Source organism: Mustelus asterias, chromosome 12, assembly GCF_964213995.1.
Source record: "Mustelus asterias chromosome 12, sMusAst1.hap1.1, whole genome shotgun sequence".
In the NCBI taxonomy this organism is placed as follows: Eukaryota; Metazoa; Chordata; class Chondrichthyes; order Carcharhiniformes; family Triakidae; genus Mustelus; species Mustelus asterias.
In genome coordinates this window covers 97,718,025-97,731,975 of record NC_135812.1, presented here as the reverse complement: position 1 = coordinate 97,731,975, position 13,951 = coordinate 97,718,025, and the positions used below count along the sequence as shown (strand labels likewise).

Here is a 13,951-nt window from a genome sequence, read left to right as displayed (position 1 = left end):
CACTGCTTCTATCCATGCCAATATGTTACCCCTTAAACAATGTGCTTTTATTTTCCACAATAATGTTAGAATGCTTTCTGAGTCCATATGACTCTTCAGCTTTTAAGAGTCACAAAGTATGATAAGGACTCAAAATATTTGCTCTGTTTCTTTATCTATAGATGCTTTTAGACCTGCCGAAGTTTTGCAGCACTTTCTATTTGTATTTCAGATTTCCAGCATCTGCAGTATTTTGAATGACCATAGTCCAAGTCATTTTTTTGACCTTGACATTTCACATGGTCTTGCAAGTCCCATTGTATCAATCACAGATAAGGCCCCATGAATCATTTGATTCACTGATTGATCAAAAATCTGTCTATCACTGCCATAAAAATATTCAATGATGGAGTATCTACAACCTTTTGTGGCCGATGATTCAAAGATTCATATCCCTTAACTCTCTAAGCGAAAGGATTTCGCCTTAGCTTGGTCCTGAATGATTAGCCCGTATCCTATTTATATGGCTGGGTGTTGAAGGAGAGCTGGATCATTCGTCATTTAGCTAGGGGGAGGGGGGGGTGTGGGGGAGGGGGTCGTGTGGGTGCAGTTAATAGACATTGGTAACTGTCAGTTCACCAATCTTGCTGCTTCACGCCTGGGATTGCAATATAGTTAGTAATTTCTACTTTCACAGGCCAAATTTTGCATGGCACAAGGGGGGTAGCAGGCTTATAACCATAAATCTTGTAGTGACATGCTGGCTTATCATTAGTAACATGCGTTTCCGGTAACATGAAGACATCAAAGTTATTTGTTCTCAGCAGCTTTTCCAGAAAGACTACATTTGGCCAGCAAGGGACCTTTCAATGTTCACTTAACAGATCCATGTTCCAGGGTCCAATCTCTGGAATGTTTGGCCCTGAAAGGGATTGTTGTGATCACTTTGATTTTTAGTTTTGCTTCCGTTGACCAGGAAGCCTGTAAGGGGCGTTTGGTTGCTGTTGCAATGAGTTGGTTAAGGATTTGAAAGCTCAGGAAGCTGCTTGTCAGTGTGGGTTACAAGAAGCTAATCATCCATCGGGTTTCAATGTGGCATGATGCCGACCAACCTTTCAAGTGGGGGTGATGTGGAGAAGAGGGCAAGTAATAAAATTCACCCCATATAATTATTAAAGATGAACATACAGAAATACAAATGGAAATCTGTGTTTTTGAAGTACTTTGCAAAAGTATTATTTAATGTGCTGGTGTAGATGCAACCAAGGTCTTCATATTCCCTGGTGACAGAATGTGCACTATTTCTCTTCCCAAACCCCTCCCAGCAGTCAAACTCATTCACCCATTCACTCAGCAGCCCCTACTCTGTTATTCAGCAGCTTGACTGATTCAATGCAACCAGCAGAAACTTTGGCTCCACTGCTCCCTCTTCCTCCAACCCTGCAGAGACTCGAGCTCTGCTGCTCCTCAAGCATGATTTCCCTTTTGTAAATATTGAGTCCTATCATTCTGTAATTTTCAAAGTGCATTCTTCAGACTTCTTGGATATTATATTCCAGAATTTTCCTGGTGATTCATGTTAGGCTAGTTGGCCTGCAGTCTCCATTTTCTCTTTCCATCCTTTCATGTATAGCCACGTTATATTTGCTAACTTCTAAGCTGCTGTAACCATTCTAGAATCTAGGGAAGTTTAAAAAATCGTATCAATGCATCCATTATCTTTGCAACTACCTCTTTGAGAACCCTTAGATGCAGCAGGCTACCCTGTTACATGAGTTGTGTCTTTTGTGACTTTAACCCCTCTGTTGCTTCCCTCCCTAATGAACACCTGTAGTATTTGTCCTTGATTTCTCCCGTGTATGGAACCTCACCTCTAATAGCTCTTGGGTACATACCACCCCTATACCCTGGATGACATTGGCTGATGATTTTACGACCTATAATGGAACATATTTCATTTGTGGCACAAGAGCCTATGCGTGGCTCCCTGCCAATTGGATTGGATCCTGTTACCTGGGATATGTCGCCCCTTACATGCACTACCTGCCCTCCCTTCAGCACCACCCCTGGCGAATCAGAAGGGCCATCAGCGGAACCGAATGGTTCTTTATGATAGCCTTTCCACCCTGTGAAAGAGCCAAGGCTGCAAACGAACTGATTCTTATGGCCTCGGCATTGGAACAACTGGCAAACATAACAGCAGCCGAAGCTAGGGCAACTGGACAGGCAATGGCCGAGGTCTCGGCTGAGCTAGTGGCTGTCCGGACTGTGGCCTTACAAAATCGAATGGCTTTGGACTATCTGTTAGCCTCGCAGGGAGGCACGTGTGCAATTATAGGTCAGAAATGCTGCACTTGTATCCCAGATGCCTCTGAAAATATCACTACCCTAGCTGACCACATTAAAAAGCAGGCAGATCAGCTTCAAGAGGTTGACCGAGAGTTTCATGATTATAACCCACCAGGCTGGCTAGGATGGCTGGGACATGGGTTGTTTGATTGGATCTTTAAGGCCTTCTTACCCTTGCTCCTACTGCTACTGGGGATAGGATTGCTTGGCTGTTTGTGCAAATACATTGTCAATCGAGTTATGGATATACCTATTTAGATAGTTGTCATGATATGACAACAGGAGGGAATGTGATATGGTACAAACTAATAATGGCATGATGGGAAAAGTGGCTACTTGCTTGAGGTGATACTAACAAAAAACCACAGAACAAAGCAGCTGCTAAACCATTTGACCCTCGCCCAAACTAGTAAGGTCAAACTAAGGCTGACTCTGCTTATCTTGGGGAAGGGAAGTAATAAAACAATAGAAGGCCCACTGGCCTGACCTCAGGGTGTTTTGACAAGTGCCCTAGAACTACGTACATAAAACAAGGCCAACTGGCCTGATCTCAGGGTGTTTTGAGAAATACTTTAGAACTACGTACATAAACAAGATAAGGTCGGAGGTGAGGGAGTCACCGAACCATTTTGTTCCTTCAAAGGACAAGTTAATGTTATTATTGATAAGACCGAGGGGCCTCAGAAGTCACGGTGAGATGCCACTTGTATTGATGTTGCTACTAATTGTTTTATTGCTCATTTTCCTGCGTAAGCTTTTGTCACAAAACCTGATACTGATTTTGTATAAATTGTGGACTGTTTCTGGGGCTAGGCGCAGACTTGGTGGAGGAATTAGCAGCTGTACCAACTGCTCTCTGACCTCAAGCCTTAGCCATCTTCTGCATGCAGAGCTTCGTTATTAAATGCTTGTTATTTTGACGAGAACAAATTTGTAGAGTCTGTCTTTTACAAGTAATTAGCAGGAAAAAAGTTACACTTCAACACCTGTAGTATTTGTCCACAAGCCATTGCTGTTGCTGATGGTCATTTCATTCTTCATCCAAATTTCAATCCTGATGTTCTGAATTCCAACATTGCCAAAGTGCAGAAATTAGCCTCTCATAACATGTAGTCGCACTACTTTGCCAATGAAAGATAGAAAGAAACTTGCAAATTACTGATTTCCATATTTATACCTTTTAATTGCCTTGCAATCTTTTTGTCTTCTTTGAGGCAAGTTACAGGAAGCCCAATAAATCTGTGCATGTATTATTCAACTTAAATGAAATTCTTATTGAAATAGCTTCCATTAAATATAATTGAAAGTCCATCTCTGCAAAGTGCTACAAATGCATCCAAGTAATCTGGAAGTCAAGTTTGATCAGCTCCAATCTGCACTTTTACTTCAATAAATTTAACCACTATCTTGATCCCCAACCCACTTGTCCTTAACTGTTAAAATTGTTTCTGATTTTCTGATCGATAAGGGAATTAGGGGATATGGGGAGCAGGCGGGTAAGTGGAACTGATTCGCTTCAGATCAGCCATGATCTTGTTGAATGGCGGGGCAGGCTCGAAGGGCCAGATGGCCTACTCCTGCTCCTATTTCTTATGTTCTTATGTTCTTATGTTTCCCCCAGTACAACTGGATATTGTTTCATGATTTCCCTGTCCAAATTACCCAATTTGCAGTATTCAATATTGGAATATTTTAGGTGTTATTGTTTGCTGATTATCATAATACACATTTGGAATCAAAAGATGAGGTGTAAAATCAGTACAAGAATATATTTTTATATGATGAGAAACTTTGTACCTTGAGGTCAGCAACAGAGTACCCTTTCTTAAGTGAAATCTGGAAAACATTTAAGGTGCTTATATATGCCGATAACCGTGATAAGCTTTGCTTTCCACTGCCACCAACTCCTACAAGTAACGCATTTCCTCTGGGTGATTCTAAGATCCGGTTTATCCGACAGATATGAGCCATTGCATCTTCAAACAGAACCTATAAAAATGAAATTTTAATAAATAATGTTTCAAAAGTACTGCTCTATAAAAATGAAAGTCATTAATAAATTACTTACTGAAATTTCAAAAGGTTTTCCATTTGGTTCAATGGCTGTTGATTTTCATTCAGCAGCTTTACTAATTAAACACTGCTCAACTGAATAATGTGTCAAATCTGTCGTTTCATTGAATGACATACAGATAAGATCATTAAAAACATTAATAATAGGAATAGAGGTAGGAATAGGCATTATGCCTTTGGAATCTGCATTGCCATTCAATGTGGAGTGCTCAACTCCACATTTCAAACCTTACTCAATTTCCTGTGACTTTCTCAATATACAAAAATCTGTTGTCTTGGCCTTGAATATACTTGAATGACTGAGCATCCACAGTTCTCTGGAAATTCAGCATTCCAAAGCCTTACAACCCTCATCACGGTCCAAAATGATCATTGCCTTATTGTGAATCTATGCCCCTCTAGTCCTAAATGTTGGAGTGAGGGAAATAGCTTCTCAGCATCTACTCTGTTAAGTCCTCTCATTTACGTTTCAATCGGATTGCCTCGTAGTGGTGGAGAGCTTTAAGAAAAGTTCATCCAAAATTACCTGGTCCTCCAAAGCACACTACACTTGCTAAATCATTGGCACAATTTAACATGCGATATGATTCCCACCCCAGCACTTGCAGAGCTGTTGGGGTTTTCTCCCCCTCAGCCATTTAAAACTCATGTCTTAGAGAGATGCCAAACAATCTGACTGGCTGGCAGGTCTGTAGGTCCATGACTGCCAGGGAGCAGCAACTACTGCTGGGATTGCAAGCAGTCCCATGAATCAGGGGAATTTACAGCATGGATAGGAGATAGAGGAGAGAGCATCTGGGGGGCAGAACTTGTCGGGGGGATGGTCCCAATCAGGATAAAAAGTATCTATGATGGCAGTTTACCCCCACTTCCCACCCTAGGATCAAGCAGGGGCCCCCACCAAAAAAACAGAGAGAGCTGACTGGTGGTGATTTAACTTTTATATATCTTCTGTAGATATGTGAAGAGAAAAAGACTGGTGAAGACAAATGTAGGTCCCTTACAGTTAGAATCAGATGAATTCATAATGGACAACAAAGAGATGGCAGACCAGCTGAACAAATACTGTGGATCTGTCTTCACTGAGGAGGACACTAATAACCTTTCAGAAATACTAGGGGACAGAGGGTCTAGCATGAAGGAGAAACTGAAGGAAATCCTCATTAGTCAGCAAACTGTACTGGGAAAATTGCTGAGATTAAAAACCAATAAGTCCCCAGGGCCTGATGCTCTGTATCCCAGAGTATTCAAGGAAGTGACCTCAGAAATAGTGGATGCATTGGTGATCATTTTCGAACATTCTGTAGACTCTGGAAGAATTCCAGTTGATTGGAGGGTAGCCAATGTAACCCCACTTTTTAAAAAAGGAGAGAGAAAACTGGGAATTATAGACTGGTTAGCCTGACATCAGTGTTGGGAAAAATGCTCGAATCAATTCCTAAGGATGTAATAACTGAGCATTTGGATCGCTTCAAGTCAGCAGGATTCATTAAAGGGAAATCATGCTTGACAAATCTTATGGAATTTTTTGAGGATGTGACCAGTAGAGTGGAATATGGTGAACCAGTGGATGTTGTGTATCTGGGCTTCTAACAGGCTTTTGACAAGGTCCCACACAAGAGATCAGTGAGCAAAATTAAAACTTAAGGTATTGGGGGTAATGTATTAAAGTGGATAGAGAACTGGTTTGCAAAGAGGAAGCAGAGAGTGGGAATAAATGGGTCCTTTTCAGAGTGGCAGGCAGTAACTAGTGGGGTACCACAGGGTTCAGTGCTGGGACCCTAGCCATTCAGAATATACATTCATGATTCGGATGTAGGAATTAAATACAATATCAGCAAATTTGTAGATGACACTAAGCTGGGTGGCAATGTGTGTTGTGAGGAGGATGCTAAGAGACTGTAGGGTGACTTGGACAGGTTGGCTAAGTGGGCAAATACTTGGCAAATGCAATATAATGTGGATAAATGGGAGGTTATCCACTTTGGTGGCAAAAACAGGATGAAAGATTATTATCTGATTGGTGTCAGTTTAAGAAAAGGGGAAGTGCAAGGTGATCTGGGTGTCATGGTGGAACATTCGCTGAAGGTTGGCATAATGGTACAGCAGGCAGTGAGGAAAGCTAATGGCATGCTGGCCTTCATAGCAAGAGGACTTGAGTATGGGAGTAAGGATGTCTTGCTGCAGTTATACAGGGCCTTGGTGAGGCCACACCTTGAGTATTGTATGCTGTTTTGGTCTCCTAGTCTGAGGAAGGACATTCTTGCTATTGAGAGAATCCAGCGAAGGTTCACTAGACTGATTCCTGGAATGGCAGGACTGACATATGAAGAGAGACTGGATCAGCTGGGCTTGTACTCACTGGAATTTAGAAGAATGAGAGGGGATCTCATAGAAACAGATAAAAGCCTAATGGGACTGGACATGTTAGATATGGGAAGAGTTGGGGAAGTGCAGAAAGAGGGGTCACAGTCTAAGAATAAGGGGTAAGCTATTCAGGACTGAGATGAGGAAGAACTTCTTCACTCAGTTGTGAACCTGTGGAATTCTCTACCATAGAAAGCAGTTGGGGCCAGTTCATTAGATATGTTCAAGAGGGGGCTGGACATGACCCTTGTGGCTAAAGGGATCAAGGGGTCTGAAGAGAAAGCAGGAGTGCGATACTGAAAGTGCATGATCAACCATGATCATATTGAATGGTGGTGCAGGCTTGAAGAGCCGGATAGCCTACTCTTGCACCTATTTTCTATGTTTCTATGTAACTTGAGGGTCACCACACTTCGAATGAGAGGCAAGATTAAGAGTGCAAGACCTTCATGAATAACCTCAGGCAGTGTGGGAATTGAACCTGCGCTATTGGTGTTACACCGCATCATGAACCAGCTGTCCAGGCAACTGAGCTAATCGACCCCCTGCTGTTCTGGACAATTTATCATATTTAGTGCCTTTAGGTTTCTAAAACAGAAATCCTATTACCATCAATCTTTTCCTTTGTATTGCAAGCATGATCAATTTACACAATCCAATCATGCACTCCTTAATCATACTTTTCGGTATTTTTTTAATAGCTACAATATCCTTTCTGTACTCTGGTCACCAGTAGAGTGCACAGTTTTCCAAATGCACCAATAATTTACAAAGGGGCAACATTAGGGCTTTTAAAATTAAATCCCCACTTGTCATCGAAGCAATATTGGTTGCGAAGCATAAAGAGTGCAAAATATTGCTGTTGCCCTATATTACCATTTATAAAACAGTGTGACTACTGTGTGTTAAGTGTCAGAAGATAAATGAAAAAAATGTCAAATCAAAGCCATATATAATGTGGAATCAGGAAAAATACTCACATCTTACATGGCTCATTTAAGATTTTTAAAAACTCAGTAGTATCCATACAGCAGTATTCATAACAAACAGCAGTCAAATGTAAAAGTTCACCACTTAGTGATGCAGTTCAATTCATGACTGAAAACTGCGTAATTGTCCTCCACCATGATTACTATACATTTAGTTCACATTATGTAAAAAATCTCCTCTATTGTGCAATAGTTCAGCAACTATACTTTCTGATCTTTTTCCTATGCACCATATTAGTTTACTTGTGTGCTTGGCCCAAAGGTAGGTCCTTGGTTCATTGTTGAGTGATGTTTCTTCTTGAGCCATTTCTTGACAGTTTTGTTTTTGTCAGTGGTGATTTACCATTGCCTTCCACCAGTTTATTTCAATTCTTTTGCATAATTCTCTCTCTTTGGAGGTTTGATTAAAAATTGTTTGGAACCTTTAGATAGTAAAAATATCCTCAAGCACTCGCCTAATTGATATTTAACATCACTGTGATTTTCCTGTCAGTTCAACGTAATATTTTAAATGCACTTACCAAATTCATAACAGCATTGATTTCATTGTAGCTGTCCAGAGCTTCCACTAATATTTTATTCAAAAATTCCCAGCTCTTCACAGGTAAATACTTAGGTTCTCCAATCCCAGAAGAAAAATGGCAATAAATATTGGGTTTTTCAAAAAGGCTGGTTTCATCTATTTCCTGCCCATACAAAAATAAAGTAATCGTTTTCACAGAATCACAGAATTGTTACGATGCAGAAAGAGGCCATTTGGCCCATCGTGTCTGCACATTAATTTGAATAAAATAGTATAATAGATTGAAATTGGGGAATAAAACATATCAGTCTCCAGCATCTAAGATTAGATGCTGCAATTTTTTCACACATCAAAGAGAAACTACCTTGGAACACAGGAAGATTTTTGAAGTTTCCAATCACATAATTTAGAAATTACTCGTTAAAATTGAAGCAGCTTCCCTTAACCCAATTTCAAAATGAGGAAAAACGACTTGAAGGCCTGGGGGAGATGGTGTGAATATTGCAAATTTACATGTGGATTGTGCGTGATCTTCCAACCATTCTAACTTGAATGACTGATAGCTGAAGTTCAATACCAGGGAAGAGAGACTCAATAATTACCAAGCATATTCTTTAGTCTTATGGTCTAGTTTACATTTTTTAAGGGAATATGGTGGACACTTTGCATGATCTACAGCACTTTTGCTAATGGCTCGAATCCCATTAAATTCAGTAAAAATTAGAAGTTAAATAATGACCATAAAACAATTGCCGTAAACACCCATCTGGTTCACTAATGTCCTGGTCTGGCCTACATGTGACTCCAGACCCACAGCAATATGCTTGACTCTTAAATGGCCTTGCAAGTTATTCAGTTCAAGGGCAATTAGGGATGTGCAACAAATGCTGGCTTTGCCAGAGAGGCTCACAAAATAATTTTTCAAAATGTCAAGGGCGGTGTTTAGATTCACTGGGTGGAATTTAATGCTTCCGCCAACAGCAAGACTTGTGGCAAGTGGGGCACAGCATTTGAAGTGATGGTAAAAATAAGTTTCCCACCTGCAGGAAAATAGACTCTGATGGGGCGGCACGGTGGCAAGCACTGCTGCCTCACTGCTGCTTCATGGCGCCAGGTTCAATTCCGGCCTCGAGTTACTGTCTTTGTGGAGTTTGCACATTCTCCCCATGTCTGCGTGGGTTTCCTCCAGGTGTTCCGGTTTCCTCCCACACTCCGAAAAATGTGCGAGTTAGGTTGATTGGGCATGCTATATTGTCAGGGGATTAGCAGGGTAAATATTTGGGGTTACGGGAATAGGGCCTGGGTGGGATTGTGGTCGGTGCAGACTCGATGGGCCGAATAGCTTCCTTCTGCACTGTACGGATTCTGTGATTCCAGGAAGAGTCATCCAGGTGCTGTCAGATCTGCTGAAACTTTCCAGCATTTTCGGTTTTTGTCTCAGATTCCAACATCCGCAGTAATTTGCTTTTATCTTGGAATTTTGTTCTCCTGACTTTCTTGGCAGGCTAAAGACTTTCCCGCATACATCTATGTCTGGAACCACATTTGCGTCCCTTTGCATCTCAGAAATGCTCATTAAAAATGCAACTCAGCAGAATCAGGTTCTCCCTTCAAATGGAAACGCCCCAGATAATTAGTATGCTCTGTTTCATGACAATATATCAGTGGCGTGTAGCTGGTGACCTTCACAGAGGGATCCGTGGTGCAGCAACTGAAGAGGAAAGAGTTGAATTGGACTCTTTCGGAAGGCCATTACCCTCATCTCGACATGTATGCCCAAGCCGTCAGGAGATGCGTCAATGCCAGATTCATCAGCTGCACTCACAAGACATCCCCGAACGTCACCCAAGTACAACGCAACGCCATCCGCGCTCTCAAGACCAACCGCAACATTGTCATCAAACCAGCAAAGAAGGGGTCACTGTCATACTGAACAGAACGATTACTGCAAAGAAGTGTACCGACAACTGAACAACAAGGAACACTACAGACAGTTACCCGCAGATCCAACCAAAGAACACACCTGTCAACTCAACAGGCTGATTAAGACCTTTGATCCGGACCTTCAGAGCACCCTGCGTGCTCTCATCCGACGTACTCCCCACATTGGAGATCTCTACTGCCTCCCGAAGATACACAAGGCCAACACATCCGGCCGTCCCATCGTATCAGGCAATGGGACCCTGTATGAGAACTTCTCCGGCTATGTTGAGGGCATCCTGAAACCAATTGTACAAAGAACCCCCAGTTTCTGTCGCGACACTACGGACTTCCTACAGAAATTCAGCACACATGGAGCAGCTGAACCAAGAACACACCTCGGCACAATGGATGTCTCGGCACTCTACACCAGCATCCCCCACGATGACGGCATTGCTGCAACTGCCTCAGTATTCAACACCAACAACTGCCAATCTCCAGATGCAATTCTACAACTCATCCGCTTCATCCTGGACCACAACATCTTCACCTTCAACAACCAGTTTTTCATCTAGACACACAGAACAGCCATGGGGACCAAATTCGCACCTCAATATGCCAACATCTTCATGCACAGGTTTGACAAGACCTCTTCACCGCACAGGACCTTCAACCGACGCTAGACACTAGATAATTGATGACATTTTCTTCCTTTGGACTCATGGCGAACACTCACTGAAACAATTATATGATGACATCAACAAGTTCCATCCCACCATCAGACTTACAATGGACTACTCTCTGGAATCGGCTGCATTCTTGGACACATGCATCTCCATCAAGGACGGTCACTTCAGCACTTCACTGTACCGCAAGCCCACGGATAACCTCACGATGCTCCACATCTCCAGCTTCCACCCTAAACACGTTAAAGAAGCCATCCCCTATGGACAAGCCCTCCGTATACACAGGATCTGCTCAGATGAGGAGGATCGCAACAGACACCTACAGATGCTGAAAGACATCCTCATAAGAACAGGATATGGCGCCCGACTCATTGATTGACAGTTCCGACGCGCTACAGCGAAAAACCGCACCGACCTCCTCAGAAGATAAACACGGGACATGGCGACATGGCGGACAGAGCACCCTTCGTCGTCCAGTACTTCCCCGGAGCGGAGAAGCTACAACATCTTCTCCGGAGCCTTCAACATGTCATCGATAAAGACGAACATCTCGCCAAGGCCATCCTCATACCCCCACTTCTTGCCTTCAAACAACTGCACAACCTCAAACAGACCATTGTCTGCAGCAAACTACCCAGCCTTCAGGAGAACAGTGACCACAACACCACACAACCCTGCCACAGCAACCTCTGCAAGATGTGCCGGATCATCGACACAGATGCCATCATCTCACGTGAGAACAACATCCACCAGGTACACGGTACATACTCTTGCGACTCGGCCAATGTTGTCTACCTGATATGCTGCAGGAAAGGATGTCCCGAGGCATGGTACATTGGGGAGACCATGCAGACACTACGACAATGGATGAATGAACAACGCTCGACCAGGAGTGTCCTCTTCCTGTCGGGGAACAGTTCAGCAGTCACGGGCATTCAGCCTCTAATCTTCAGGTAAGCATTCTCCAAGGTGGCCTTCACGACACACGACAACGCAGAATCACTGAGCAGAAATTGATAGCCAAGTTCCGTACACATGAGCACAGTCTCAACCGGGATCTTGGGTTCATGTCACACTATCTGTAACCCCCACGACTTGCCTGGGCTTGGAAAAACTCACTAACTGTCCTGGCTGGAGACAATGCGCACCTCTTTAACTTGTGCTTAACTCTCTCTCCACTCACATTATCTGTACTTTTAAGATTTGATTACCTGTAAAGACTCGCATTCCAACCATTATCTTGTAAATTGAGTTTGTGTCTATATATGCCCTGCTTGTGAACACAACTCCTCACTCTCCTGAAGGAGGAGCGACACTCTGAAAGCTTGGGCTACCAAATAAACCTGTTGGACTTTAACCTGGTGTTGTGAGACTTCTTACTGTGCTTACCCCAGTCCAATGCCGGCAACTATTACATAAGAAATAGGAGCAGGAGTAGGCCATCTAGCCCCTCGAGCCTGCCCCGCCATTCAATAAGATCATGGCTGATCTGACGTGGATCAGTACCATTTACCTGCCTGATCCCCATAACCCTTAATTCCCTTACCGATCAGGAATCCATCCATCCGCGCTTTAAACATATTCAGCGAGGTAGCCTCCATCACCTCAGTGGGCAGAGAATTCCAGAGATTCACCACCCTCTGGGAGAAGAAGTTCCTCCTCAACTCTGTCTTAAACCGACCCCCCTTTATTTTGAGGCTGTGTCCTCTAGTTTTAACTTCCTTACTAAGTGGAAAGAATCTCTCCGCCTCCACCCTATCCAGCCCGCGCATTATCTTATAAGTCTCCATAAGATCCCCCCTCATCCTTCTAAACTCCAACGAGTACAAACCCAATCTCCTCAGCCTCTCCTCATAATCCAAACCCCTCATCTCCGGTATCAACCTGGTGAACCTTCTCTGCACTCCCCCCAATGCCAATATATCCTTCCTCATATAAGGGGACCAATACTGCACACAGTATTCCAGCTGCGGCCTCACCAATGCCCTGTACAGGTGCATCAAGACATCCCTGCTTTTATATTCTATCCCCCTCGCAATATAGGCCAACATCCCATTTGCCTTCTTGATCACCTGTTGTACCTGCAGACTGGGCTTTTGCGTCTCATGCACAAGGACCCCCAGGTCCCTTTGCACGGTAGCATGTTTTAATTTGTTTCCATTGAGATAGTAATCCCATTTGTTATTATTTCCTCCAAAGTGTATAACCTCGCATTTCTCAACGTTATACTCCATTTGCCATATCCTCGCCCACTCACTCAGCCTGTCCAAATCTCTCTGCAGATCTTCTCCGTCCTCCACATAACTCCACATAATGACCTTCACTTCACCCGTGACACTTCTTTTGCCTACCTTTAACAGCAGTACTGTGAGATTTCAGTGCTTCTCAGAAGCTGTGCCAAGACTGGTGTGATGGAGGCAATACCAGCATGGAGGAGGAAGACAGAGGCAGGACTGGGGGGGATAATGAATCTAAAACAAAAAACAGTCCTGGAGCTGAACGGGCCATTGTGGAGGGTTCTGCATGGGACATGTGTCTTGCTCCATATCCTGGGATAGTGAAGGCCTCTCCAGGCAGTAACAGTCAAGTATGAGAGACATCTTCTGTAGTCGGTTACAGATGTTGGTCCTGGGGATTGGAGGATTTATATTGGGAAGCAAATGGCACAGTCACAATCAGGGGAGGCATTCTGTGTAAGTTATGAGTTGGTAAGTCATGGGAGTGTATTAGATGGTGACATGGGACAGGAGATGGGTCCCTTAAAGTCATGGTGTATCTGGCCTCAAGAAGGAGAGGAATCTGATCAACAAAGGCATTGGGTCATCTGCATTAAATGGTTTAGATTGAGAACAGGAATATCAACATCAATGAAAATTGGCTCCAGGTTGACAGGAAGAGGCACGAAAGTGATCGGAATAAAGCGAATGTTGATGTGGTGAAAATGGAGGGTAAGAGTGGGAGGTTGAAAGCCGATCGCCCAAACAAAACTCAGCACCACCATGATAATCAGCAGCAAGGAATGATGCAGTTGGAAGTTTTAAAAATTGTCTGTGAAGGGTGGAGTC

General features: G+C 43.3%; 1 protein-coding gene across 1 annotated transcript in view; it reads right to left on the bottom strand.

The window, feature by feature from the left end:
* The window catches only part of LOC144501720 (dynein axonemal heavy chain 17-like), an 832,067-nt gene that overhangs the window by 277,677 nt on the left and 540,439 nt on the right, over positions 1 to 13,951 (bottom strand). The window contains exons 53-54 of the mRNA XM_078225682.1: positions 8,279 to 8,443; positions 4,126 to 4,317 (exon numbers count right to left, since the gene is read on the bottom strand). Of these exons, the coding sequence (XP_078081808.1) occupies positions 4,126 to 4,317; positions 8,279 to 8,443 (357 nt within the window). The remainder of the gene's footprint in view (positions 1 to 4,125; positions 4,318 to 8,278; positions 8,444 to 13,951) is intronic.